The sequence below is a fragment of the Pongo abelii genome, chromosome 10 (assembly GCF_028885655.2).
Source record: "Pongo abelii isolate AG06213 chromosome 10, NHGRI_mPonAbe1-v2.0_pri, whole genome shotgun sequence".
NCBI classification, from domain to species: Eukaryota; Metazoa; Chordata; class Mammalia; order Primates; family Hominidae; genus Pongo; species Pongo abelii.
The window spans coordinates 115,925,430-115,951,702 of NC_071995.2; the positions used below are offsets into that span (position 1 = coordinate 115,925,430).

General features: G+C 49.9%; 1 protein-coding gene and 1 long non-coding RNA gene across 5 annotated transcripts in view; one reads left to right on the plus strand and one right to left on the minus strand.

The window, feature by feature from the left end:
• The window catches only part of TESC (tescalcin), a 60,503-nt gene extending 42,627 nt beyond the window's left edge, over nucleotides 1–17,876 (minus strand). The window contains exon 1 of one of the 4 annotated variants that reach the window (XM_002823825.2): nucleotides 17,505–17,876. In XM_002823825.2, coding sequence (XP_002823871.1) covers nucleotides 17,505–17,562 — 58 coding nt within the window. In that variant the 5' untranslated portion in view covers nucleotides 17,563–17,876. Of the gene's footprint in view, nucleotides 1–9,722; nucleotides 10,104–17,504 lie in introns of those variants that run through there. The other 3 variants (XM_002823824.4, XM_054527669.2, XM_054527668.1) reach the window with 3 other exon arrangements.
• LOC129049243 (uncharacterized) lies at nucleotides 11,801–16,011 on the plus strand. The gene is made up of 4 exons (XR_008512177.1): nucleotides 11,801–11,955; nucleotides 12,125–12,307; nucleotides 12,780–12,945; nucleotides 14,586–16,011. It is a non-coding gene; the product is annotated as an uncharacterized LOC129049243 (long non-coding RNA).
• Nucleotides 17,877–26,273: the final 8,397 nt, after the last annotated feature.

The window sequence follows — 26,273 nt, forward strand, 5'->3', positions numbered from 1 at the left end:
TATTTTAAATATAATGTGCTAAATAAAATACACTATTAAAATTCATCACACCATTAATTTCTTTACTTGTCTTAATGTGGCCATGAGAAAATTTAGAATTACATTACATAATGTAATTACATTACAGCTACTAAAAAATTTACCATGATTACACCTCACATTATTATTTGTGTTGGGCAGCACTGGTATATACCCTTTGAATCAGAACTTGATCCCTAGGAACAAATCCTGAGGAATTAAGACAGGTGTATAAAGATGAACAGACGAGGGTAATCATGGTTGCCTGTTTAGAACAGTAAGAAATCAGGGGCTGGGTGTGGTGGCTCACTCCTTTAATCCCAGCTCTTTGGGAGGCCGAGGCTGGTGGATCACCTGAGGTCAGGAGTTTGAGACCAGCCTGGCCAACATGGTGAAACCCCATCTCTACTAAAAATACAAAAATTAGCTGGGTGTGGTGGTGCACGCCTATAATCCCAACTACTCAGGAGGCTGAGGCAGGAGAATCGCTTGAACCTGGGAGGCAGAGGTTGCAGTGAGCTGAGATGGTGCCACTGCACTCCAGCCTAGGCAACAAGAGCAAAAACTCTGTCTCAAAAAAAAAAAAAACAAGAAATGAAAAAAATTAGGGGAAATGGGCCAGGTGTGGTGGCTCCTGGCTGTAATCCCAGCACTCTGGGAAGCTGAAGTGGGAGGATCACTTGCGCCCAAGAGTTCAAGACTAGCCTGGGCAAGACAGGAAGATTCCATCTATATAAAAAAAAAAAAATTCAAAAAATTAGCTGGGCGTGACTAGTGAGGTTGAGGTGGGAGGATCACTTAAGCCTAGGAAGTTGAGGTTGCAGTGAGCCAAGATCGCACTCCAGCATGAGCAGCGGAGCGAGGGGCTGTCTCAAAACAAAAAGAAAAGAAATTGGCTGGGCGCAGTGGCTCAAGCCTGTAATCCCAACATTTTGGGAAGCTGAGGCGGGTGGATCACCTGAGGTGGGTGGATCACCTGAGGTCAGGAGTTCTAGACCAGCCTGGCCAACGTGGTAAAACCGCATCTCTACTAAAAATACAAAAATTAGCCGGGCATGGTGGCAGGTGCCTGTAATCCCAGCTATTCAGGGGGCTGAGGCAGGAGAATCGCTTGAACCTGGGAGGCGGAGGTTGCAGTGAGCCGAGATCGTGCCATCACACTCCAGCCTGGGGGACAAGAGCGAGACTTTGTCTCAAAAATAAAAAAAAAAAGGAAAAAGAAAAGAAATTGGGGGAAATACTGAGCCACAGAAAACGAGACAGATCAGTCCTGGTACATCCTGAAGTCGGAATACTACACAGCGTTTATAAATATTTTTTAAATATTGTGGGACATCGGAAAATGTCATATGGCATGTTGTTGAGTGGAAAATCCAACAGACTAAGATCTCATTTACATGCAAAAGTTCATATTGATATACACATGTGCACAAGAAAAAATAGAAAAGGGTATACAACAAAATAATAGTAGTCAGTTGTTTTCAGATGGTGGAATTACAGACCATTTTTCTCCTCCTCCTTTTGATCCTAAATTTGGTTATCTGCCCCTTAACTTTTCTGCAATTTACGGAGATTACTTGTATAATTGTATTTGGGTTAAAATTTTTTTAACCATGATGACTATAATGATAAATAAAAGAAATAATAGATGTTGATGAGGCTATAGAGAAACTGAAACTCTCATACATTACTAGTGAGGATTTAAATGGTATAACCACCGTGGAAAACAGTTTGGTAGTTCCTCAATCAATTAAATATAGAATTACCATGTAATCCAGCAATTCTACTCCAAAACAATTTTTTTTTTTTTTTTGAAACAGAGTCTTGCTATGTCGCCCAGGCTGGAGTACAGTGGTGCAATCTTAGCTCACTGCAATCTCTGCCTTCTGAGTTCAAGTGATTCTCCTGCCTCAGCCTCCCTGCACTGGGTGGCATGTGCCACCACTCTTGGCTAATTTCTGTATTTTTAGTAGAGATGGGGTTTCACCGTTTTAGCTGTGCTGGCCTTGAACTCCTGATCTGAGGTGATCCACCCACCTCGGCCTCCCAAAGTGCTGGAATTACGGGCGTGAGCCACTGCGCCCGGCCAACAATTCCATTTATACCTGAGATAAAAGAAAATGTTCGTCCACACCAGAAACCTGTAACCAATGTTCAAAGCAGCACTGTTCATAAGTGCCAAGAGGTGGAAACAATCCAAACGTCCATCAACAAAGGAATGGGTGAACAAAATGTGGCACATCCAGATGACAGAATATTATTCAGCAAAAAAAGAAATGAAGCATTGGTAAATGCTACGCCATGGATAAACCTTGAAATAATCACACGATGTGAAAGAAGCCAGACATACAAGGCCACACGGTGTATGATCCCATTTATACGAAGTGCCCTGAACAGGCAAATCTAGTGAGAAAGAAAGTAGATTGATGGTTGCCAGGGGCTGGAGGTTGTTGAGGGAATGAGAAGTGACTGCCAGTGGGTATCCTTTTGGGGGTGATAAGTTTTTCTACAATTAGGTAGTGGTGGCCAGGCACTGTGGCTCACACCTGTAATCCCAGCACTTTGGGAGGCTGAGGCGGGTAGATCATTTGAGGACAGGAGTTCAAGACCAGCTAGGCTAACATGAGACCCTGTCTCTACTGAAAATACAAAAATTGGCCAAATGTGTTGACACGCACCTGTAGTCCCAGCTTCTGGGGAGGCTGAGGCAGAAGAATCGTTTGAACCCAGGAGGCGGAGGTTGCAGTGAGCTGAGATAGCACCACTGAACTCCAGCCTGGGTGACAGAGCAAGACTCCATCTCAAAAAAAAAACAAAAACAAAAAACAATTAGACAGTGGTGATGTTTGTATAACTTTGTGAATATACTAAAAGCCACTGAACTGTACACTTTTAAATGCTAAATGTCATCAGCTGTGAATTAGGTGTCAATGTAAAAACCGTTTAACTGTGGGGATGAAGGGGCAATAGAAGCCAATTCCTTCCTCAGATGCTGTCAAGGTGGGGTTGAAAATTTCGGTGTCTCCAGGGTCAGAAAGGCATGAAGTGAGAGAAGGCGCCCGTGCAGGCATGAACTGGAGCCCCACCCTGTCGAAGGGGCTGCCACCGTTCCCTCCAGCCAGTTGCTGCCATGGGAGGCCAGATTTTCCCCTTTCATTAAGAGGAGGCAGAAATCCGCTGGGTTAAAAAATACTGGCATTCGACTGCAAAGGGTTCTGAATGCTGGGTTAAGTGCATTGCCTGCCTGGCCCAGGCCTCCCCCATCAGGCTGTGGAGACCTGCTTGTGGCCCTGCTGTGCTGAGCAAGGCATCACCAGCGGGAGGAGAGCCACACAGGGTAGGGGGTCAAGGACAATGGTCCAGAACAGGGAGGATGGGAGGGGCCCAGGGGCAGAGGAGCAGGCCTGAAATCCATCCTGGAGTCCGGCCTCCCTCCCCTGACTCAGGAGGAAAGAGAATGTCACCACGCGCTCCCATCCATTTTGGGGCACCAGGACTCTGTGAGCCTGTAGTCCCAGGACCCAGATGAGGGGCATGCACACCACTGCCTGCTCTTCCCACAACCCCTGCTGGCCCCCGGGAGTGTGTGTGGGCCCTGAAGGGCACCCTAAGGCCCCACCTGTGCTTGCATGGCCCTCTGAGCACCTCTGGTTTGCTAGGTGCTTGCTAGAGGCCAGGGAAGCAGATGCAAAAAGCGCGGCCCCATTCCGCTGGAAACGCACATCCCCTCGCCAGGATGCAGGACAGCAAACGCTGCTTCAGCTGGCCAGCGGGCACCAGGGTTGCAGTGGAGGTTCTAGGCCACGGGGATGGGAGCAGGAGGCCAGGACTCAACCTAAACATTGGGGAAATCCCGGAATACAGAGGTGAGCCAGGCCAGATGGAAAGGTGAGCTCCTGACAGCGCTGCTGGGGGAGGCTGCTGTGAGTCTCTGCTATGCATCCCACTCAGCTGTCACCCTGAACTCATGAGGCTGCTTCCTCCTCTGTGATACAGAGGTGACAACGGGACGTCCTCCCTCATGAGGTTGTTCACACCATGAAAAACCACCACGAGCTATTCACAATCACAACCACCAATGTGGCAACTACTCAACGTCCAACAACTGGTGAGTGCAAAAACAAAATGGGTATATCCAGGTGATAAGATGTTATAAAGCAATACAAAGGGAGGCAGCCCTGTCACACTCCAAGAAGGGATAATGCTAGATATACAAGGCCGGCCTACTGCAGGATGCCATTTACATGAAATGCCCCAGACAGGCAGATCCACACAGGCAGAACGCAGATTAGTGGTTGCCAGGGGCTGGGAGAGGAGGAAATGGGGAGTGACTGCTAATGGGTATGAGGTTTTTTGGAGGGCGATGAAAATGCTCTAGAAATAGATATGGTGATGTTTTCATATCATTGTGAAAGTACTTAATGCCAATGAATTATACACTTTAATATTTTTTTTAATAGGGATGGGGTTTCACCATGTTGGCCAGGCTGGTCTCAAACTCCTGACCTCAAGTGATCTGCCCACCTCGGCCTCCCAAAGTGCTGGGATTACAAGCATGAGCCACTGCTCCTAGCCTGAACTGTATACTATAAAACGGTTACAATGTAACTTTTTTTTTTGAGACAGGGTCTCTCACTCTGTCACCCAGGCAGATGGAGTGCAATGGCACGATCACAGCTCACAGCAGCCTCAAACTCCTGGACTCAAGTGATCCTCCTGCCTCAGCCTCCTGAGTAGCTGGGACTACAGGTGCACACCATAGCACCCAGCTAATTTTTTTAATTTTTCTTTTGTAGAGACAGGGTCTTGCTATGTTGCCCAGGCTGGTCTCGAACTCCTGGCCTCAAGTGATCCTTCCACCTCAGCCTCCCAAAGTGCTGAGATTACAGGTGTGAGCCACAGCACCCAACCTAAAATGGTAAATTTTATGTTACATGAATTTTGCATCAATTTTTAAAAAGAACATGCACACCCTTAGCACAGGATCTGGTAGGAGACGTAGGAGACGCAGGAGACGCTGGGGTTGCCGGGACTGTTATTATTGTTCCCTAAGTAATCCCGTGATACCATCATGGCTGTTCAGCTGGATCCAGGCTCACCAGGGACACAGCAACTTGCATGCCTCCTGCGGCTACAGCCAAAACAATGACTAACCCTGGGCCTTGGGAGGAAGGCAGGGAGGGACAGCCTCCTTAGCCTTGCAGGAGCCACTCCACAGGGGACTACCCTCTCATGCCCGGCACACGCAGGGCACTTCGCGATGCTGGATGCCGGCTCCTCTCCTTCACCTGCCTTTTCCTTGGATGCCATGTGCTGAACTCGTATACATCACAGATCACTCTTAGCTGCTCGGTTGTTAAAATTAACCAACGATGCATTTGGGTGCACTTGGCCTTGAGAAGGAAGCTCTCAAACCCAATTCTGTCCTTCAGAGCAGCAGCAGCAGAGGCTCGAAGATTAATTGCTGGCATTTATGCAGCACCTTAATACCCTTTTCACGCCAACTTCAACCCACTTTGTAAGTGTGAAAGCCAAGGAATTTCTGGTAAGAGCTGCCGCAGGCCCATGTCAGCAGTGTTTATTTCAACCTCGGATACCAAGGGTCCTGTTAGGATCTCTGTGGGTTTTTTCCTACCCTGAATGAATCCTCCAATTCTCAGGATTGAAGGGGAAGCTGGGACAGAGTGAATTGACTTTAGAATCTACTCTTCTCTCATGAGCAATAAGGCAACTGAGAAAGCTGTCAGAGTGGGTGCTCGTGACTTTAAAAATCACAGTCTGTTTTGCTCATCTATGTTCCCTTCCTACAGCTATGCTCTGTTCTTTACCATGCGCCTTATAGCAGTAATAATAACCACTATGTGCTTTAGCTGGGCGTGCTGGTGCACGTCTGTCATCCCAGCTACTTGGGAGGCTGAGGCAGGAGAATCGCTTGAACCTGGGAGGTGGAGGATGCAATGAGCCGAAATCGCACCACTGCACTCCAGCTTGGGTGACAGAGCGAGACTCTGTCTCAATAAATAAATAATAATATAATAACCACCATGTGTTAACATTTACCCAGAGGCTAGGACTCAGCCAAATGCCTGGAATTATCTTAGTCAGTCCTCGCTTTTAGGGTGCCTCCCTTTTAGGGTGGTAATCACACCCATTTTATAGATAAAGAAACTGAGTCTCAGAGAGGCTAAGTCACTCCCTGAAGGTCACACAGCTAGGAGCAGCAGAACTGGGATTTAGACCGAGGTCCATGACTTTAGATTCTATTTGCATAGCCATTGGCTAGGCTGTATGCCCAAACTGAGGAGGGATGGAACAATAAATACATATCATTTATGTAATTGGAGAAAAATTTCTCCATTTTAATAAAAAGACTAAAGATGATGAAGGGGGAAAAAAGCAACAGTGAATCAGGAAAGATTTTGAGAGTGGGTGAGTGGGTGTCTTTCAGAGCATCTAAGAAACAGGTTTTCACAGCCTTCCAGAACTATCTTCAGTTCCAGATTTATCCTGAGGCCAAATCAAGCAGAAACAGGCTTATCTAAAGTACAAGGTTGGCCGGGCACAGTGGCTCACGCCTGTAATCCCAGCGCTTTGGGAGACTGAGGCGGGTGCATCACTTGAGGCCAGGAGTTTGAGACCAGCCTGGCCAACATGGCAAAACCCTGTCTCTACTAAAAATGCAAAACTTAGCCGGGCGTCGTGGCGCATGCCTGTAATCCCAGCTACTCAGGAGGCTGAGACACAAGAATCACTTGAACTTGGGAGGCGGAGGTGGCAGTGAGCCGCGATTGTGCCACTGTACCCCAGCCTGGGTGACAGAGTGAGACTCTGTCTCAAAAAAAAAAAAAAAAAAAAAAAAAAAAGTACAAGGCTTACTTCAGTAGGACACTTAGATCAGGAATTTCAGGTCCTGCTACTCGGAGCTAATACAGACTCTGCCTTCCATTACAAACACTGGATAAAACAAGAAACAAATGTAATGTCCAGCTAAATGGAAGGAAAGGGCAATACCCAAGTGCCAGGGGCAAGGAAGAGACCGGGAACCAGCAGGGTTAGTGACAGATGCTGCTGAGGTGGCCCAGGTGTTAGAATGGTTTCAGGCTCCAACAGCTAAGGGTGGGGACTTCAAGTCCACTGAGTGACAGAAGAGACCTTGGGTCTGCATGAACTGGAGCTGAAACCCCTCTAAAAAGCTGAAATACAAAAGGCTGCCTCTGCACATCAGGTGCGTCAGAAAAAACGTTCCCCACTGGCCCAGAGAATAAAAAGAAAGCCATCTCTGCTAGGGAGATGGCAGGGGAAAGAGCAGGCTTCTGCAACGAATCCAAACTCCAAGACTGAGCCACACACTGGTGAAAAATCCAAGTCTCTGTGGGGCAGGAGACCCAAACCAAGGAGTTAATGTGAAAAGTGTTTTCAGACTGGTGAAAACCTTGAGATACCTAGCACAAGAAATGCAAATGCACTGTGTAAGGCTCTTCTAAAACCCAGGGCACACAGGAATCCTGTGGGGTGGTAGGGGGAAGGGCCAAGGGGAGTTGGGAGAAAGCCCAAAGATGAGCTTATAATCAAAAACCAAACCATAGAAGCAAATGAACCACCATAAGGGAGAATCAGCAGACACAATTAACAAAAGGAATGGCACTCCAAGAAGGCAAAACAGAAGAGACTATATAGTAGGCTTTAAATTATTACAAACAACGGAAGAAACATACCCTATGAAAAAGAGGTGAATTTGAAAACTATATAGCACCTATAAACATTTTTTTACAAGTCATTGCAATTTTTTGAAATTTAATAGGTTAAGGCAGCAAGGTTATTAATAGCTGAAGAGAGAATTAGTGAACTGGAAGATGGAGCTAAGGAAATGAGCCAGCATATGGCACAGAGAAATAAAAAGAAAATATGAAAGAAAGATTAAGAGGCATGCAGACAGAATGAGATGAACCAACATTTTTCTAATAGGAATTACTAATGAAGAAGATAAAGAGAAAGGGGAGAGACAATATTTTCATAATGGAAGATATGAACTTTCTTTAGAATCAAACAACATACACCATTCCCAGGATAAATAAAAATAAATCCACACCCAGACATAGCATGTACAAAACACCAATGACAAAAATTTTAAAACAAGGAAAAGGGAAAATAGGTTTCTACAAAGAAATGTCAATTAGACTAACAGCTGATTTCTCAACAGCAACAAGACCAAAAATGAATCGCTGAAAACAAAATATCCAGCAACCTTACATTTTACACCCAGCCAAATGTTCATTCATCCATGCCTGCAAAATAACAATATTTTCAAAGTTTACAACTCACAGAGCTTCACTGAAAAATCTACAGAAACATGCATTAAATAAGAAAACTATATCCATAAGGAAGAGTGGTTGCAAGAATTAATAGTGTCTGCATTGAATAATAATGAATATGTAGGTTCTTAAATACTATGGAGTGATACAAATTAAAGTACATTAAGGTCCCCAATTATGAGCACAAAGGCAGAGATGGTGATTAAGTTTAGGCATGTCCAAGATAGCAGACATATAAAAAATGAAATGAATTACTAAAAAAATTTATAGCATACCCTTTAAAAGGAGATACATAGCCAGCTCCTGAAATGTTCCCAGTTGAAATGATTAGTAACTGCCAGTAACTCACAAGCACTGAGGACGGGTCAAGAGCTTTGCCCAAATTCTAACTTAATCCTCGCAACATTTGGTGACACAGGTTCTATTTTTGCTGTCATTTTACAGATGAGGAAACTGAGGCTCAGGGAGGCAAAGTGCTTTGCCTAGACAGTAAGAGGCAATACCATGATATAAACCCACATCTATCTGCTGGAAAAGGACAGGTGGTGAGAAGCCACCTGTGTGCCACAGTGGGACTCTGGCTGAGGTCCTTGGGGGAATGCAGGCAAGGGCAAGACAGGGGACCACCTTAGAACTACCAGGTGGGTAAGGCCTGCAAAGTGCTGGGTATTTGCTCAGGGTTCTCTGATCATTGGGATCCTGGCATAGGTGCTCAGGAGGGGCTTAGGGAACCCTCTTCCAACCTCAGCACATGGGGCAAGCTGGCCTCTACAGCCCCCCTTTGGGAACTGCTGTCTCCGGTCTGGCCACCTGCCCTCCCCTCCTGGAGGCACCTGGGCCCTGAGACCTCCACTAACCTGCCAGGGAGCAGTGCCAAGAACGGAAGGCTTGCTCCTGACAGAGTGCCGGTCTGCAAAGGTCACACCGCTGGGACGACAAAGAGCCTTTTTGTCCTAGTGCTCCGTGGCCACCACCACCAGCGGAAATCACCCACTCGACCTTCTGGTTTTATAAATTAATAATTAAGCTGGAGCAGGCAACAGGAAGGCTGGCAGGACCAGGGGTGCCCAGGCCCTCACCCTGTACAGTCACACCAGCATGGACAAAAGAACAAAAGAGGCCCTGACTTTTCTTCCCAGAACCATGGGCCCTTCTGAGCTGAAAACACCTCATTCCCCCAGCTTGAGATAACAGATCCTAAAGTGCTTTGCAAAGGGAAAAGCATCATCAGCACCCAGGTTATTCTGTTTGTATTACTGGGCCGTATGGCGTGTCTGAGCGTTGATTAAATTTCCACGGTGCATTCTGGAGACCATTAACTCACAAAAAAATATCCTGCCAGGGTGGCGGCAGGGGAGGCAAGAAAGAAAGATGCAGCGGGGATCTAATTACCACCAATCTGCAGAGCGAGGACGTCTTGGAGAGGACTGCCAGTGGCTTGCATAGAGAAAACACAAATTCTTCTGAAACAGACCTGAGCCACCCAGTGAGACCCTAGGAAACAGAGGGGGCGGCACCCTCCTGCCTCTTCCTCCCAGCCGCGGTCCCCACTCACCTCCCACTGCCCACTACTGAGCTTGTTCTCCCTGGGGGCAGCCCACCTAGATTCTAGAACTTTCCACATCACCCAGAACCAATCCTATCTGCCTCAAGGTTCAGTTCTCCCCTTGCCGACTCGGTAAACAATGTGTGGAACTCTAATGAGGAGGTTGTGGGGTAACAGCATGGCCTCCCCCAGATCATACAGATGTGCCGACTCTCAGAGTCTCAGTCCAGAGCATGTGGGGTTCCCAGCATGCGGGAGAGGCGGTTTCTCCCGGCACTTGCAAATCCCACTAGAAGGTCTGGTTTTGAGTCTGGGTTCCCTACTCGGCAACTAAGTGACCTTGGGCAGTCATTTCCTGTGTCCAAACCTCAGTTTGCCCATCTGTAAATTGGCAGCAATAGTCCCACCCTCAAAGGGCTTTTCAGCAGATCAGATGATTGACAAGTGCTCAAGAAAGAGCAGCTGTCGCCTCATTCACAGCTGGCTGCGTTTTTTAAGGAGCCAGACTGGTGGCTCAGAGGACACAGCCTGGATGAGACATCTGAGCAAAGTGGCACAGGACGGCTCCAGCGCCGAGCTCAGTGCACATGGAATGCCAGCCTCCAGGGTCCCGCTCTGTGGCTGCTGCAAACGGTGAGATGATGGGGCCCAGGTGAACAGAATGAAAAATACCAGCATGGGCTAGAGCAGGCAGGTGCCTTTGGCTGATCCCCAGCCCTTTGAGAAGCTTCCACAGCGGGCCTTCTCCTGCAAGTTTCCCCTGTGAGCCCCCAGAGAGGAGGGCAGGGGAGGCCTGGAAGCCCCCACCCAATCAAGGCAGAAAGGGTTCCAGAGGCTGGGGGTCCCATGATCTGGACCACTCTGTGGATGACTCCGGGCCAGGGTCCCCCCACTGCCCCTGCCCCAGAGCTCAGCATACAGGACTGGTCCTCCCCCACCCCCCAACCCCCGGTTTCACGGACACATTCATTCCTGCTCTGCTGAGGAGCCACTGTCTGAGGAGGGAGCCTGAGGTGGGAGGATCACTTGAGCCTGGGAGTTAGAGGCCGCAGTGAACTGTGATTGCACCACTATGCTCCAGCCTGGGCAACAGAGCAGGGCCATCTCAAAAACAAATTAATTTTAAACAATCAATAAAAGTAATTGTTTGAATCATTTTCTTACTGAGGCATGATTTGCATACAGTAGAAAACACTTCACTGTTTAGAGACTCTGATAAGGGCAGAGGGCCCTCCCCAGAGGCACTCAGACAATTCCATATCCTATTTCATGGGGTTCATGGACTCCCTGAAGATCCCAGGGGAAAAGCCACAACCTAGCCCAGAGGAAGAGAAAAGGCACGGGTGACTTTGGCTGGTTGGCTGTTCAGCTTACCAAGCTTTGGTGGACGACAGAACAGTGTGGAGCTGGCTGATCCACCCTGGCCCATCAGACCCTTCCTCCCGCTACGCTACAGTTGTTGGGGTGCTCCCCTGTCCCCCCTCGAACCCCTGAGCTTCTGGAGGGCAGGGACAGCATCTGGTCCACCCTGGTAGCAGAATATGGCAAATGGTGAATGAGCCAAGGCCACGGTCTGGGGCCACTTAAAGACTTTAGAACCAAGAAGTATTGCCCAGGGGTGAGAACGCAGTGGAAAAACCAGCGCCACCTCCACCAGCCACACTTGGCCACACCAGTCCTCCCTGCCATCTCTAGTTCCTTCTCCAAATGAGATTAGACCAGGAATGGAATCCGACTCTACTTTTTTTTTTTTTGGAGACAGTCTCACACTGTCACCCAAGCTGGAGTGCAGTGGCACCAACTCCTGGGCTCAGGTGAACCTCCTGCCTTGGCCTCCCAAAGTGCTGGGATTACAAGCATGAGCCACTGCACCAGCCTGCGACTCTACTTCTCATTATGATGCCTGTGGCCTTGGGCAGTCACCTCCTCTCTTGAGCCTCAATGTCTGCATCTGTAAAATGGGAAACCAACTGTGTTCCTGGGAGGATTCCATCAGCTACTGCGGATACGCTGCCTGGCTCAGCTGAACATTTGGCAGACGCCACGCGCCCAAGAAACATTAGCTCTTACCATCATGAGGTCTGAACTCTAGGTCTGGAGATTTTTTTTTTTTCTTTCCTTTTCCTTCTGGCAGCTTCTTGGCGTCAACACAGACATGCCTGAAGAGCTGTTTTGGAGCCTGAAGGAAAAAACAGACCCTCCACCTTTCCCAGAATCCTCTGTCTTATTATTTCCTTTCCAACTCCAGGAGCAGACACGAATGGGGCGGACAGGAAGTGGGGCCACCTCCAGGCCAGTTCAAGGTGGTGAAGGACAACTGACTCAGGTGAATAATTCCCAAGAAGCCCTTCTCTCGGTCAGGGCCCCCTTTGTACCTTGGTCCACACACCAGACACCACTCGGCTCCTGTCACCAAGGGTGCGTGGGGAAGGTGAGCTCAAACACACCCCTGGGACGCCTTCGCTCGGGCTTTTCATATGAATCTTAACAATCTAGATGTGAGCTTTCTTGGCTCAGAAAAGATTCCTGGGAATACTCGTTTCTGGTTTAAATCAATCAGTGAGACTCTAACAGGCAGGGAGAAGGAAGGTGGGCACGCAGACCTGACGATGCCCTGTGTGGCGAGCTGCTGCTCAGGCGTATTTTTGGTGGGGCTGGCTCAGTGCTGATGCCAAAAGAGTTCATCGCGAAGGGAGGGAACTGGAGATGCTGGGAGGGCTGGCAGCCGAGGACAGCTGGTGAGGGTGGCACCGGGTTTTCCAGTAGCTGCCTGTTCCTCAACAATAATACACCGTGAGTTTAAAGTCCCCAGGGACTGCGCCCCTTTAAGGTGAGCCTCTTGTGTTCTCACTGAACCGCCAAGTGCACACAGAGGTGGACAAGACACGTTCTTTCTGCTCTAGGGAGTTCCAAGTTTCGGAGGGGTGGCAGGTGACGGAGTTGACAAGTATAACATGGTGTGATGCCTGCTATTGCGGGAGAGAAGGAAGGAGCTCCAGGAGCCCTGAGGATGGGTGTTTAACCATTAAAGGGTGGATGGAGAGATGGCTTTCTGGATGGGAGCAGCAGGTAAGCCAACCCCTGAATAATGAGCATTTGTTTCATAAAGAGACAGGGTTAAAGCTGTGTGCGGTGGCTCACACTTGTAATCCCAGCACTTTGGGAGGCAGAGGCAGGCGGATCACTTAAGGTTAGGAGTTTCAGACCGGCCTGGCCAACATGGTGAAACCCTGTCTCTATTAAAAATACAAAAATTAGCCAGGCATGGTGGCGGGCACCTGTAATCCCAGCTACTCACGAGGCTGAGGCAGGAGAATTACTTGAACCCAGGAGGCAGAGGTTTCAGTGAGCTGAGATCGCACCACTGCACTCCAGCTTGGGCAACAAGAGTGAAACTTCACCTCAAAAAAAAAAAGAGAGAGAGGGAGAGAGAGACAGGTTAAGAGGAAAGGTTTGAGTTTGTTTTTTCTTGTTTTTGTTTTTTGTGAGACGGAGTTCACTCTGTTGCCCAGGCTGGAGTACAGTGGCATGATCTCAGCTCACCGCAACCTCCGCCACCCAGGTTCAAGCGATTCTCCTACCTCAGCCTCCCGAGTAGCTGGGATTACAGGCGTCTGCCACCGCGCACAGCTAATTTTTGTAGTTTTAATAGAGACAGGGTTTCACTATCTTGACCAGGCTGGTCTTGAACTCCTTACCTCATGATCCACCTGCCTCGGCCTCCCAAAGTGCTGGGATTATAGGCGTGAGCCACCGCGCCTGGCCTAGACCTTACCCTGGGTGGAGACAGAGAAAGGCTCCCATAAGTAAACACCTAATTGTGCACCTCAAATGAAAACAGTGCTCCAGGCACAGGAACAGCTTTTGTGCAAAGGCCTGAAGGTGAGAAAAAATACAGGCAGTCTTTTCCTACCCCTTCTTGGTTTCTAGAAATTCATGTGGCAGCTACACACAGTGAAAGCATGCTGGCAGTAAGAAAGCAGTCTCGGGGCCAGGCATGGTGGCTCATGCCTGTAACTCCAGCGCTTTCAAGAGGCTGAAGTGGGAGGATCACTTTGAGGCCAGGAATTTGAGACTAGTCTGATCAACATGGCAAGACCCCTGTCTCTACAAAAAAATTTAAAATTAGCTGGTGTGGTGGCGCACACCTGCAGTCGTAGCTACTGGGAAGGCTGAGGTGGGAGGATTGCTGGAGCCCAGGAGTTTGAGGTTGCGGTGAGCTTGATCATGCCCCTTGCACTCCAGCCTGGGTGAGAGCGCAAGACCCTGCCTCAAAAACTAAAAACTAAAAAAAATTGTAAAAAAAGAAAGTAGACTTGGGGATCCTATGATCTCCAATTCCTCACTTAGCAGCTGTGGGACTGCAGGCAAGCTGGTTTACCTCTCTAAGCCTCAGTTTCCTCACCTGTAAAATGGCCCTAACACTGCCCTCCTGGGGGATCATTACTATAAAAAGAGTGTTATGCAGAGAGCAGCAGCATGGAGCCTGATGCTCAGCAGGTGCTTGGGGAATTATGTTCATTATCACCAGCCTCAGCCTGACCTTCTGGTCCTTTCTGGATGGTGTTCTCAGAAAGGGACCAAGCTGATTCCTCCCCAGGAAGTCAGGGGTCATCTTGGTCCTCAGGGAGGCGGGGGAGTCAGCAGCCCTGTGGGCTCAGTCTGTCCTCTGGCCACCTTACCCTGAGGCTCTTCTCCCTTTTTCTCAGGGAAGATTCTCAAGGGAATGGCCTTGGAGGAAGGGCCCTGCCTGACCCACTGGGTCTCTGGGAGCTGCCGTTCCCATGCCAAGCCAATCGCCTCGCATACATATGTATGTAACCTTATTGAATCCACACAATGACTTCAGGATCCAGGTGGGGGTACTGAGGCTCAGAGAGGTAAGATGACTTGCCCAAGGTCATGCAGCTCAGAGAGGTGGGACCAAGACTCAACTCTCAGCTGTGGCTCGGAGTGACCAGGACATACAAGAGTGTTTAAAGCATGGTCAACAACAAACATGTATATGTGTCTGGTCTAACTACTTCATGTATATTAACTCAATCCTTTGCAACAACTTCAAGGGAGGTACTATGAGTGTGCCCATTCTCTAGTAGATAAAACTGATGCTCAGAGAGCATAAGTGACTTGCCCAAGGTACCTGGCAAGGCCCCTGAAGCCAGGCTCCTGCCACAGCCTGAGCCCTGACGACAGCTGTGTCCTCATCTCATGCATTCTCATTTACTGTTGCTGGCTTGTCCCTGCCACAGGGCCTCTGCATTCGACGTCCCCTCGGCCTGAGATGCCCTTTCCACTGATTTGCACACCCCTGGCTCATTCTTACTTGGATTTCTGTTCCATTATCACCTCTTCAGGGAGGCCCTCCGGATCCATCCTAAAGCTCCATTCTCATGCCACCCTGCTATGCCTCGTTCACAGTTTAACACCTATGGGGCGTTTTGTTTACTGTGTGTCCCCCTCCAGGAAGAGCAGCCTCTCCGAGCCATCTATAAATCCCCAGTCCCTGGTCTATAAATATTTGCTAAGTGGGTAAAAGTGACCAAATTACGCAGTCCCTTTCGGAGGACTGGGGGCAACTTTCCACCTACCTGAAGTTCCACCTGCCTACTCCGGTCTAACCTCAGAACCTCCTCTCCAACCCTCTCCATCTCCCTTGGATTATGAAATCTGAGCTCTGGGAAGCAAGAAGGGAAGCCGCTGCAGCTACATCTAGGAAGGTTACAGAGCAGGAACACAGCATCTGTCATCCCCGTGGGAGGCTGGACCCAGGAAACTGACAAGACTCCCAGCATGCTCTGCAGCCCCTCCTCCCTGTCAAACCGACAACCAGGAGGAATTCCGGAGAGCCCACCCTTCCAGCGGGGATCCCAGCCACAGAGAATGCCCATCGACACTCATCCAGATTCAAAGCAGTGGGAGGCGAGGAGAGGGCACGTGAGAAATAACAAAACCAGGGGAGACCCAAGCAAGTAAGAGCTAGAGGAATCCCTCCTTTCTCTCTCATATTAGTCTTCAGATTGAAGTGCATGAAACTTTTTGAGCAAGTAAAATATTCAACATAGTTCAAAATGAACATATAAAAACGTTTACAGAGAAAAAGCTCACTCTCCCTTCATTCCTTCCACTCCCCCCACAACCGCCACCAAGCATCCATTCGTACTTTCTGGTGGATTCTTCCAGTCTGCAAATATAGCAATTACAAATGTATACTCTTATTTTCCCCTCCTTTTACATTTTCTATTTCTTTTTACTTTGCAGCTCCAGCTCAAAGGATCCTTTTTTAAAAAACAGAAAAAAGGGTACCATATTATATATGCTGAGCCACACCTTTTACTTCTCTAGTTGAATATAATTCTATATCTCCACACACACAGAGATACAGATATAGATGTATAAGTGCGTGCATACACACACCAGTTATTAATGGTTTTCTGCAATTTTCATCCAGTTCTCCTGGAAAGGGGTATTTAGATTGGGGGTCAAGAGGGGTTGCTTTTCAGCTGACACACAAACAGCTGGGCCACCCTCTCTTGGTGATCAATACTGGACGCTGGTTCTCTGCACTTGAAGCAGGTGCCAGGAGCTAGCTCTTTCCCAAAATATCTGCAGCTCCCATTTCCTGAGCGTCTACCAGGTAGTAGCAGAACTCTTACAACAGAGAAGGAAAGCTGAGAATCAGAGAGGTAAAGTGACTAGACCAAGGTCACACAGCCAGGAAGTGGAACTGGCAGGGTTCACAGCCGGTCTGTCCCTCGCCAAAGCTGGTTTGCCCACACACCCGGCCCCCGCGGTCTCCAGTCCGCACCCTGGTCCACAGCCGGAGGCAGAACTGGCCATGCCGAGTTTAGGACCCAGGGCCAAGTCCCCAGCCCGGCTGAACTCGGGCAGACAAGTGCTTTCTCCGCCATTTCCCTGCGGGCAGCTTGGCCCGGCCTCCCAAGGCGCCCGGCCTCCCAGGGTGCCCCGCCTCCGGGCCGATGAGGAACGCGCAGCCTTTGCTGGTCCCGGGAGACTAAGCGAACTCAGGGCAGGACGCTGGGCTCCGGACAAAGTGCTCTGCGGCCGCTGCCTCGCTAAAGTCTCCCAGCCACCCGCGGGGATGAGGCTGCCTGAACCCATTTTACAGATGCGAGGACGAAAGCAGGCGCGGGGCGCCGGCTCTCCCGACTAAGGTCACCCGGCCGGGGAGCGTCGGAGACCGGTTCCCACTCAGGTCCGCCGACTTCAAAACTTTCCGCTCTTGCGCTCACGAATGCAAACGACTCTCAGGTGCGGGGCGCGCGCGCCAGCGGGGCTGCCTGAGGGACTTGCCCGCCCGGCCCGAGGCACCTGCCCTGCGCTTGGGAAGCCTGGGCCCCGCTCCCTCCCCGGTCCGCAGTCCCCCGGCCAGGGAGTTCCCAGGCCAGTCTGAGGCTGAGCGGCTGCCGCACTGAGCATCGCCGCGGAGCTCCTCGCCGCAGCCCGCGAGGTGGCCGGCGGGGACCCATTTGAAAGAGGAGGAGACTGAGGCGCAGAGAGGGCCCGCCACTGGCCCAAGGTCACACAGCGCGGCGGCGGGCCGAGGCCCCCAACAGTGGCCGTTCGGAGGTCCCGCCCCGGTCCCCGCGCCGCCCCCCGCGGGTACTCACAGCCGGTCTTGCCCTCGAGCTCCCGCACCTCCTCAGACGCGGAGTGGGCAGCGCCCATGGTGCCCGCGGCGGGGGCCCCGGGGCGCGCGTCCCTCTCAGGCCCCGCACTGGCTTCGGCTGCGCAGCGGCGGGACTGGCCTCGGGGCTGGCCTCGAGTCCGGCCTCGGGTCGGGCGCCAGCGAAAGCTCGCAGCCGCGGGTTCCGCGTGGGGCCGGAGCGGGGCCTCATATAACGGCGGAGGGCGGCGCGCCGCGGTCCTAGCGCACGCCGGTTTCGCGCACTGCGCGGCTGGGGTAGCGCCCCGCCCCGGCCCGGAAACCGCCGGGAAAGGGATCCCGGAGCCCACCGCTCTGGGTTCCCAGTCCGTGCAGCAGTGGCCACGTACCTCGTCCCTTCCGCACCCCTGCTGGATCTGGAAGGAAGCAGGTGTGAGCAAATTTGGGGGCGTGGGTAGGAGGGGTGGGACCTTTGGGAGGTGCTATGCCCACTCCCAACCCATCCCACCTCACATCCTCCAGATCTTAGAAGAGAAACTCCACTGAGATAGTCAAGGAAGTCAGCGAGCATGAATTAGCTCTATGGAGAACAACAGTAATAATAATCCTATTTGAAAATGCACCATGCGCTTTAGTTTATTCCAGGAAAGCCCAGCACCTTCTGAGGTGAACACACCCACGTGGCGGCCCGTGTGGGCCCTGCACAGCCCGGTGGCTGAGGGGCACCTCAAACTGCAGGAGCGGGCTGGGCGCGGTGGCTCACGCCTGTAATCCCAGCACTTTGGGAGGCCAAGGCGGGCGGATCACTTGAGCTCATGAGTTCGAGACCAGCCTGGCCAACATGGTGAAACCCCGTCTCTACTAAAAACACAAAAATTAGCTGTGCGCGGTGGCACATGCCTGTAATCCCAGCTACTCCGGAGGCTGAGGCAGGAGAATCACTTGCACCTGGGAGGCAGAGGTTGCAGTGAGCTGAGATCTTGCCACTGCACTCCAGCCTGGGTGACAGAGCAAGACTTTGTCTCAAAAAACAAACAAAAAACAACTGCAGAAGCGGGCCCAGGAGGCTGCATTTGGGACAAACTGCTGGAGAGAAGGCAATGCCGGTGGTCCCCATGCCCATTAGGGAAGTTCTGGTTTAAGATGGCTTAAGGGGTTGGCTCTCCATCCAGCTGGGGTGACTGGGGCCGATGCTGTTGCCTGTGTAATGTGATTCCTCCTCCTTAAAATAAGGATAAGTTAATGAGATGTCCACCAGAGGGCCTGGCATGGACACAGCACATGGCCACAGAGGCTGGTGGGCACTATGGAATCTTGTCCCCTGGAGAGGCACACAGCCAGGGCAGAACATCAAGGTCAAGCCTCTCCTGAGGGCTCTGCAGTGCTTAGTGACACCGCTATCAATGACCGTCAGGTATCAGGTCTGTTCTGAACGTTAGACTCGATGATAAATGTTGGGGGGGAAAAGGGGACAGGGTAGGGGGCAGGAGTTTTTCGGTGCCCACAGAGGGGACTTGGGTGGACCTACCTCCATCAGTTTCACAGGCTGCTGGGAAGGGGGCTGCTGAGAACTGCTATTCATTCCTGCAGACTACAGGCTCAAGCCAAGGGTCACAGCCCTTTCCAGGGGCAGGAGGTGACTTTCAGAGCCCGATGTAGAGGGTGGGAGTTGGTCCTAAAACCTCCTAGAGCAGCAGAATCAGACCCTTCCTGGTTGCAAATCCAGCTTTTGGCCAGGTGCAGTGACTCATGTCTGTAATCTCACCACTTTGGGAGGCTGAGACAGGAGGATTGAGCCCAGGAGTTTGAAACCAGCCTGGGCAACATAGCAAGACCCCAGCTCCACCAAAAATTAAAACTTTTAAAAAATGAGCTAGGCACAATGGTGTGTGCCTGAAGTCCCAGCTACTTGGGAGGATGAGGCAGGAGGATTGCTTGAGCCCAGGAGTTAGAGGCTACAGTGAGCTATGATTACACCACCGAACTCCAGCCCAGGCGACAGAGCAAGACCCTGTCTCTAAAATGGAAAATCCAGCTTCCTCTTACACTGCCTGTCTGCACTCGTAGAGCTAAGGCAGCACTTGCAATCTGCATTTTAAAGCACTCTCCAGAGGGCAGTGCAAGACCTGATCAAGGTGGAAAGATGTTGGCTGTGGGTCATCAGCTGGTCTGAGCCGGCAGGACAGCTGACCTAGGGACTGCATTTCGGGTTAGAAGGATTCTGGAAACAGGCAGGCCTCTGGGATCAGGAAAAGGATCCCCACTACCCCTGGAAGTTCTGAGCCTCTGAGCCAGCCCATTACATACAGCTGCTGGGAGCAATTTTATTCCAACTTAAAATGTCAGTTCCTGGAATTTTATTATATTAAACTAGTCAAGGATTAAATGATGGAGCTGTCTGCTGTGGGGGATAGGAAGTGGCATTCTCTGGACATCAGCCCCTCCTGCTTGGCACCGTTGCTCCGGTGGGGACAAAAGCCCTGGGACAAGGAGAAGGGCACATGGCTTCACACTGTCCTTTGGCGATCTCGAGGAAGCCCCTGGTATCTAGGATGAAGGGAGTCTGTCCTACCCAATCACCTGTCTACCCTGACCCACTGACCGCTGTTAGCTACTAGACAAGCACTTGTACTTGTTCCTTTTGCCTGAAACTCTCTTCCACTCCCGCTTCCTCTTCAGACCTCAGTGGGAACTCACATCCTCAGGGAGGCCTTCTCAGAGTCCTCATCCCCTCTCCTGGGTCCACAGCCAAACAAGCCACCACCACCAGTCAGCAGGGAGCTGGGAGGGAGGAAGTCTTGTGTAGGATGACAGAGGAGGATTTATTCCTAATTGCAGGGCTTGGAGAAGTAATCAGGAGATCCTTGGAGCAGCACGAAGGCAGAAAAAACCAAGGCACAATTTATGCATCCGTTCAATCATTTATTCATTGCACATTTATTGAGCACCTACTATGTTCAGGGCTCTTGCTGGGTCCTGGAGCCACAGCCAGGAATAAGATGCCACCTTCACTCCTGAGGAACTCCTGGTGGAGTGAGGAGACAGACACACGGGCAGTGACAAAGCAGATGGGTAAACAAGGGCTGATGTGATGGAGCCGACAGAGAGATGGAACGTTCAAACCAGAATGGGCCCCTGGAGAGACTCTGTCATCCCTAAAGCTGAGCTTCAGGAAGTCCAGGACTGTCCCCAACTGTGGTCCCGAAGGGATACAGCAAAGCCAAATTCTTGGTGGACAGATGTCTCTGTGTGGGCCCCTGCAGTGGCACCCACCATCTGCCCGGACTCTGCCCTCCTCTGGCAATGATGCACACACCTCAGGGCACCCTCCACGCAAAGCCAGCCGCTGCCTGTTCCGGGACGTCATGGCTTTCATTCAAACCTACCAATGGCTCTGCAGGCGTCAACAAAGCAAGAAGCAAGAATGAGGTCTGCAGCTTTGCATGGGGTCTGGCCAGGGCTCATTGGATTTTTTTGTCTAGAGCCCTGGAAGAGGGGCACCCCGTTGGGGGGCAAGCTTTATCCCCCCCCAATAACACAGCATGACTTTTGGAGGACTGGGAAACACTTTAGTCACCAGGCAACTGCGTCTTTTCTCCCAGAGGACCTCCTCCCGGAGGAGCTGATTAAAAGTGGTGGCCGCAATTCATATAGCTGGTCCCTGTGAAGCCACAAAGAGCAGCTGAGCCCAGAGATGGCCAGGACGGTCTTCACTTGGCTCTCCCACCTTCCCGTCATGGAGGGCTATGAAACCATACTTGGGCAAGTTAACCTCTCTCATCCTCAGTTTCCCCATCTGCAAAGTGCCAATAACATTGTGAGGGTTAAATGCAGATTCATATATGTAAGGTGATTCATACATGTAAGGTGATTGTGAAGGTTAAATGCAGATTCATATATGTAACATTGTAAGGGTTAAATGCAGATTCATATACAGAAGGTGCTTAAAACTGCCTGACACCGTAAGTGCTAGCCAGTGGTGAGCTGGTAAACAAGTTCTCTGAAAAGGGCAGGAGGGGCAGAAGTCCTAATCTGTAGCAGTTGCCAATTTCTGTGTGTAAATACTCCTACCATAGTCAATTTCAAGTTACTGATAATTTAACAATAGGCTTGCAAAATCCCTGAATTTTGTTTTTTAGATATGGGATCTCACTATGTTGCTCAGGCTAGCATCGAACTCCTGGGCTCAGAGGATCCTCCTGCCTCAGCTTTCCAGGTAGCTGCGAATACAGGCATGCGCCACCATGCCTGGCTTAAAATCCCTGAATATTTAACCATTTGCTCTTGCAAGCCAGTCAATACCAGGAAACGACTACCCAGTTGACTGTCATATGTTCGTTTATTTGTTCATGCATTCACTATTGAGTGCCAGGAGTTTGGACACTACAGTGAAGGAGACAGTCCCTGACCTCAGGGATCCCAAAGTCTGCAAGGAAAGAGATGTGAACAGAACACCATGGTATGCTAGCCCGTACCAGTCACTGCAGGGGCCTGGAGGAGAGGCACCCAGCACATCCGCATTTTATTGATAGAAAAACCAAGATATTCCCAAAGGACTGTAAACCAGAATCAGAGCATAGACTTGAAGGTGTCTGAATAGCAGTTTCTGTAATTCACCTGCCCCTTCTAATGGTTTAGCTTGGGGTAACTCCCAAGGCATGGTAATGTTCTAGGAGTAACACGACATTTTTCTTAGCATTTGGGCCACTGACCAAGAGATTTATGGGGACTCCAAGTACCATTGAGACCGCCTTTGCAAAAATTATAACAGAAAGTTATGACACCGAGAGCGATCTGATCTCACCAACCTTCATCTTGCCTCTAACTTTCAAAATGCCCTTGGTCATTCCTGGGCTTGAGCCAAGCTAACTTTGGGAGAAATTTAATTTATAGTTTAAAGGAGAATAGCCCTTCCCCAAAACTAAGCCGCCTTCATAAAACTAATGAAAGGCTACCAGGTGGCCGGGCACAGTGGCTTAAGCTTGTAATCCCAACACTTTGAGAGACTGGGGTGGGAGGATCGTTTGAGCCAGGAGTTCAAGACTAGCCTGGGTAACTTAGTGAGACCCTGCCTCTATTTAAAAAAAAAAAAAAAAAAAAAAATTAGCAGTGCATGATGGCATGTGCCTTTGGTCCCAGCTACTCAGGAGGCTGAAGTGGGAGGATCACTTGAGCCCAGGAGTTTTAAGCTGCAGTGAGCCACGATCACACCACTGCATTCCTGCCTGGGGGACAGAGTAAGAACCTGTCTCTTAAAAAAAAATGAAAAGAAAAGAAAGACCACCAGGTTAGGAGGACGAGAGGGGCCTAAATTTCACTAAGACGCAGTCATAGTTAAATGACAACCAGTCATTATTCCAGAGGATACAAGATTTGCAACTGTCCCAATTCACTATTGTGGAACCTAAGATTGGCCTTTTGAGATGTCTTTACCTGCATTTCTGATGGCCGGATGGCCCCACCCAGACCTTCAACTCTTGGCTCAGCCAGTCCTGGGGACCCCGCCCAGAAGTGGACTCGATGCACAAGGACCATTTGGACCCATTTTTTTTTTTTGAGACGGAATCTCGTTGTCCCCCAGGCTGGAGCGCAATGGTACAATCTTGGCTCGCTGCAACCTCTGCCTCCCAGGCTCAAGCGATTCTCCTGCCTCAGCCTCCCGAGTAGCGGGATTACAGGCAGGTGCCACCGTGCCCAGCTAATTTTTGTATTTTTAGTAGAGACAGGGTTTCACCATGTTGCCCAGGCTGGTCTTGAACTCCTGACCTCAGGTGATCCACCCGCCTCGGCCTCCCAAAGTGCTGAGATTACAGGCGTGAGCTTTTGTTTATATAAGCCACTGAGTTGGTATAATAATTTGTTGCAGCAGCAACAGGAAATGAATACACACACTGGGTTTGCACTTGGAAAAATACAGTGCCAAGGAGACAGCGTTGACCAGACTGTCTTCCTACAGGGATGATTTTTTTTTTTTTCTTGAGACAGGGTCTCGCTCTGTTGCCCTGGCTGGAGTGCAGTGGCATGATCATAGCTCCCTGCAGCCTCAAACTCCTGGGCTCAAGCGATCCTCCTGCCCCAGCCTCCTGAGTAGCTGGGATTACAGGCACACACCACCAAGCCTGGCTAAGTTTTAAATATTTTGTAGAGACAGGGCCTCGCTATGTTGCCCAGGCTGGTTTTGAACTCCTGGTCTCAAGCAGTCTGCCTCAGCCTCCCAAAGTGCTGGGATTACAGGCATGAGCCATTGGCCCAGCCCTAAAAGGATGATTTAAGTTCTGTGTGCATACAATCACCTTGGTTCTTATTTAAATTCAGATTCTGAGGTCCAGGTGTTCTATCTCAGGAGGCCCAGCAATGCATTTTTTACTTCTTGTATTTTTATTGATATATCATAGTAGCAAATATTTTGGGGGCATGTGATATTTTGATATATGTATACAATGTGTCATGATCAATGAAGTTAATTGGGATATGCGTCACCTCATTTTTTCTTTGTACTGGGAACAATTTTTCTCTTCTAGCTATTTTGAAATATAAATTACTGTTAACTGTAATTATAATTCCCTACTTACTATCAGATTCCCTACTATCAAATACTAGAACTTATTGCTTCTATCTAACTGTAATTCTGGACCCATTACAGGAATGCTTTTATTTTTTTTGAGACAGAGTCTCACTCTGTTGCCCATGCTCGTGTGATCTCGGCTCACAGCAACCTCCACCTCCCGGGTTCAAACGATTCTCCCGCCTCAGCCTCCTGAGTAGCTGGGATTACAGGCGCGTGCCACCATGTGTCTGTATTTTTAGTAGAGACAGGGTTTCTCCATGTTTGCCAGGCTGGATTCAAACCCCTGACCTCAGGTGATCCGCCTGCCGCGGCCTCTCATTTCAAAGTGCTAGTATTACAGGCGTGAGCCACCGAGCCCGGCTTTTTTTTTTTTTTTTTTTAGATGCGATCTCACTCTGTTGCCCAGGCTGGAGTGCAGTGGCACAAACATGGCTCACTGCAACCCCAACCTCCTGAACAACTAGCACTAGAAGCACACCACCACGCCTGGCTAGTTTTGTAATTATGTGTAGAGACGAAAGCTCACTATGCTGCCCGGGCTGCTTGAACTCCTGGGCTCAAGCAATCCTCCTGCCTTGGCCTCCCAAAGTGTTAGGATTACAGGTGTGAGTCACTGTGCCCAGCTAGGAGTGCATTTTAAATGAGAACTCCAGGTGATTTTGATGGAGATGGTCTTGTGTGTGTTGTAATGGCTTTGAGGTATTATCCACATACGCCGCCGCCATTTAAAGTGCACAATTCAATGATTTTTCGTATCTTCGGAGTTGTGCAGCCATCACTAAAATCAATTTTAGAACATTTTTGTCAGCCCCAAAAGAAACCCCATACTCCCTGTCACCCCTCAATTCCCCCATCCTCTCCGGGTTCTGGCAACCACTAATCTCTTCTGTCTCTGAGGATTTGCCTATTCTGGACATTACATATAAACGGAATAATACGATATGTGGCTGTCTGTGTCTGGCTTCTTTCACTCAGCATAAGGTCTTCAAGGTTCATCCACGTTGTAGCACCTGTCAATGCTTCATTCCTTTTCATGACTAAGTAATATTCCACAGATAAACCACATTTTGTTTATCCATTCACGGGTTGATGAACACTTGGGTTGATTCCACCTTTTGGCTCTTATAAATAGCACTGCTGTGAACACTAGAGTACAAGGGTCTGTTTGAGTCCCTGTGACAACCTCATTTTGACACCCATGGACACAGTGGCTGGGGAGTCATTCTCCTTTCTGTAATGCATCACTTCCAGAGCAGGCACAAGGGGAGTGAGTACAGGGAATCACTGGATGAGGAGGGTCTATACGTACAGCTAACTTCAAAGTATCTCATGTAACTGCATTGTAACTGTCATGGCCAAAGATAGAGGCTTGGGCAATTAATCACACTGTGTTGCCAATGTGGAAACAGAGACTCATGGAAGCTCAAATCACTTACTTGAGTTCACATGGTCCGCAGATGACACAGCCCTGGTGGGTCCAAGCCCCTGACCCACAAAGCAGTGATACTTCTCACAGGTGCCTGTCTCCACTGGGGGTTACCTGGCTGGCAAAACAGGAAGAAAGTGCAAAATCCATTTCTTCCGTCTGCTGAATCAGATGGCCACAATTTAGCTCCGAGTAATGACCGAGGAATTCCCCTTTGCGGAGTACTAAGCACTTTCTAGATTCTATGAACCTTGCTGCCTCCTAAGACAACACTACAGAATGTGCATTCTTCACATCTCTGTTATGAGCACAAGGAACTGAGGCTTGGCAAAGCGACCCCAGGCTGCCACATTGGTTCTCAAATGGTTTTGTGCCGTAGGATTCCTTGTGTAGGAACCTGCGTTTTAACAAGGATTGGCCGGGCGCGGCGGCTCACGCCTGTAATCCCAGCACTCTGGGAGGCTGAGGTGGGTGGATCACCTGAGGTCAGGAGTTCAAGACCAGCCTGGCCAACATGGTGAAACCCTATCTCTACTAAAAATACAAAAATTAGCTGGGCGTGGTGGTGCACACCTGTAATCCCAGCTACTTGGGAGGCTGAAGCAGGAGAATTGGTCCAACCCAGGAGGCAGAGGTTGCAGTGAACCAAGGTCACGACACTGCACTCCAGCCTGGGCGACAGAGTGAGACTCTGTCTCAAAAAACAAACAAGGACTGCACTGGGAAAGGGATGTTTAAGAGCCTCCTCGGACTAAGACGCTAGCTTCTCATGGCCTCAC